At 34.7% G+C, this 1,012-nt stretch overlaps 1 protein-coding gene across 1 annotated transcript in view; it reads left to right on the top strand.

Annotated features, from left to right (window-relative positions):
* The window catches only part of TRIP12 (thyroid hormone receptor interactor 12), a 196,259-nt gene extending 195,543 nt beyond the window's left edge, over window positions 1-716 (top strand). The window contains exon 41 of the mRNA XM_012642477.1: window positions 177-716. Coding sequence (XP_012497931.1) covers window positions 177-373 — 197 coding nt within the window. The 3' untranslated portion in view covers window positions 374-716. The remainder of the gene's footprint in view (window positions 1-176) is intronic.
* Window positions 717-1,012: the final 296 nt, after the last annotated feature.

Here is a 1,012-nt window from a genome sequence, read left to right as displayed (position 1 = left end):
GATAAATAAAATTTTAAAAGTCAGTTTCATATACTGAATGTATATTGAATATGTAGTTGCCAAGCAAGAAAGAATATCTTGTGTATGTGATGATATTGTACAGCAAAGCATTTTTAGTATTAACACTTTTTTAAAAAATTAAATTTCTTCATCTTTCTTTTTTGTCTCTTAATCAGGATTCCGGAGTCTGAATCCACCTTTGACAATTGTCCGGAAGACTTTTGAATCAACAGAAAACCCAGATGACTTCTTGCCCTCTGTAATGACTTGTGTGAACTATCTTAAGTTGCCAGACTATTCGAGCATTGAGATAATGCGTGAAAAACTGTTGATAGCAGCAAGAGAAGGGCAGCAATCGTTCCATCTTTCCTGATCACAACAAGAAATGCAGTGTCTGCCCGTTACAGCAAAAGAAACAAATCATGATTTCTTTTCTAAATGTATCACCTGAGTCAAGGAAACATGTTACGCCTTCTTGTTGTAGGAAAAACGGCTTGCAGATTATAAAAGAGACACTTGGTTGATATTCATTAATGGCCCCATGGACTTAAAGTGATCAGGCCCTAAAACATTGTTGTGATGAGGTTTCTTTAGCAAGTTCTTGTTTAAATTATCATTTATTTGATGAGTGAAGTTTTTAACTTGCTTTGCTGTGTGAAATTTAAAAAAGGGATGTTTTTCCAGGCTGGAACAATAAATGTCGCTGTGCAGTTTAATTCTGGGCTGTGTGTATCCATCTAGCTAAGTCTGCAGTTTTGTTTCCTCCAAAGACAACTCTTGTTGTACATAAGTACAGAGATTAAAGCTCACATGTATTTGACAAATATAGTTTAGTAGATTAGCTCTATGTGCTTTTCACTTCTCTCTGATTTTCTCTCCCTCATTCATTATTGTCTGTGCAGTTCAGGGTTTTTTGTTTTTTTTTTTTTGTATACAACACTCACAGTTGTTACATTTTCGTTAGCCATGGGCTCTTGTTGTCCCATGTTCTCTCAAAGATATAATTTAAAAT

Source organism: Propithecus coquereli, unplaced genomic scaffold (assembly GCF_000956105.1).
Source record: "Propithecus coquereli isolate 6110/MARCELLA unplaced genomic scaffold, Pcoq_1.0 Scaffold18, whole genome shotgun sequence".
Lineage (NCBI taxonomy): Eukaryota > Metazoa > Chordata > Mammalia > Primates > Indriidae > Propithecus > Propithecus coquereli.
Note: the sequence above shows the minus strand (reverse complement) of the source record. Positions and strands in the feature narration are given on the sequence as shown.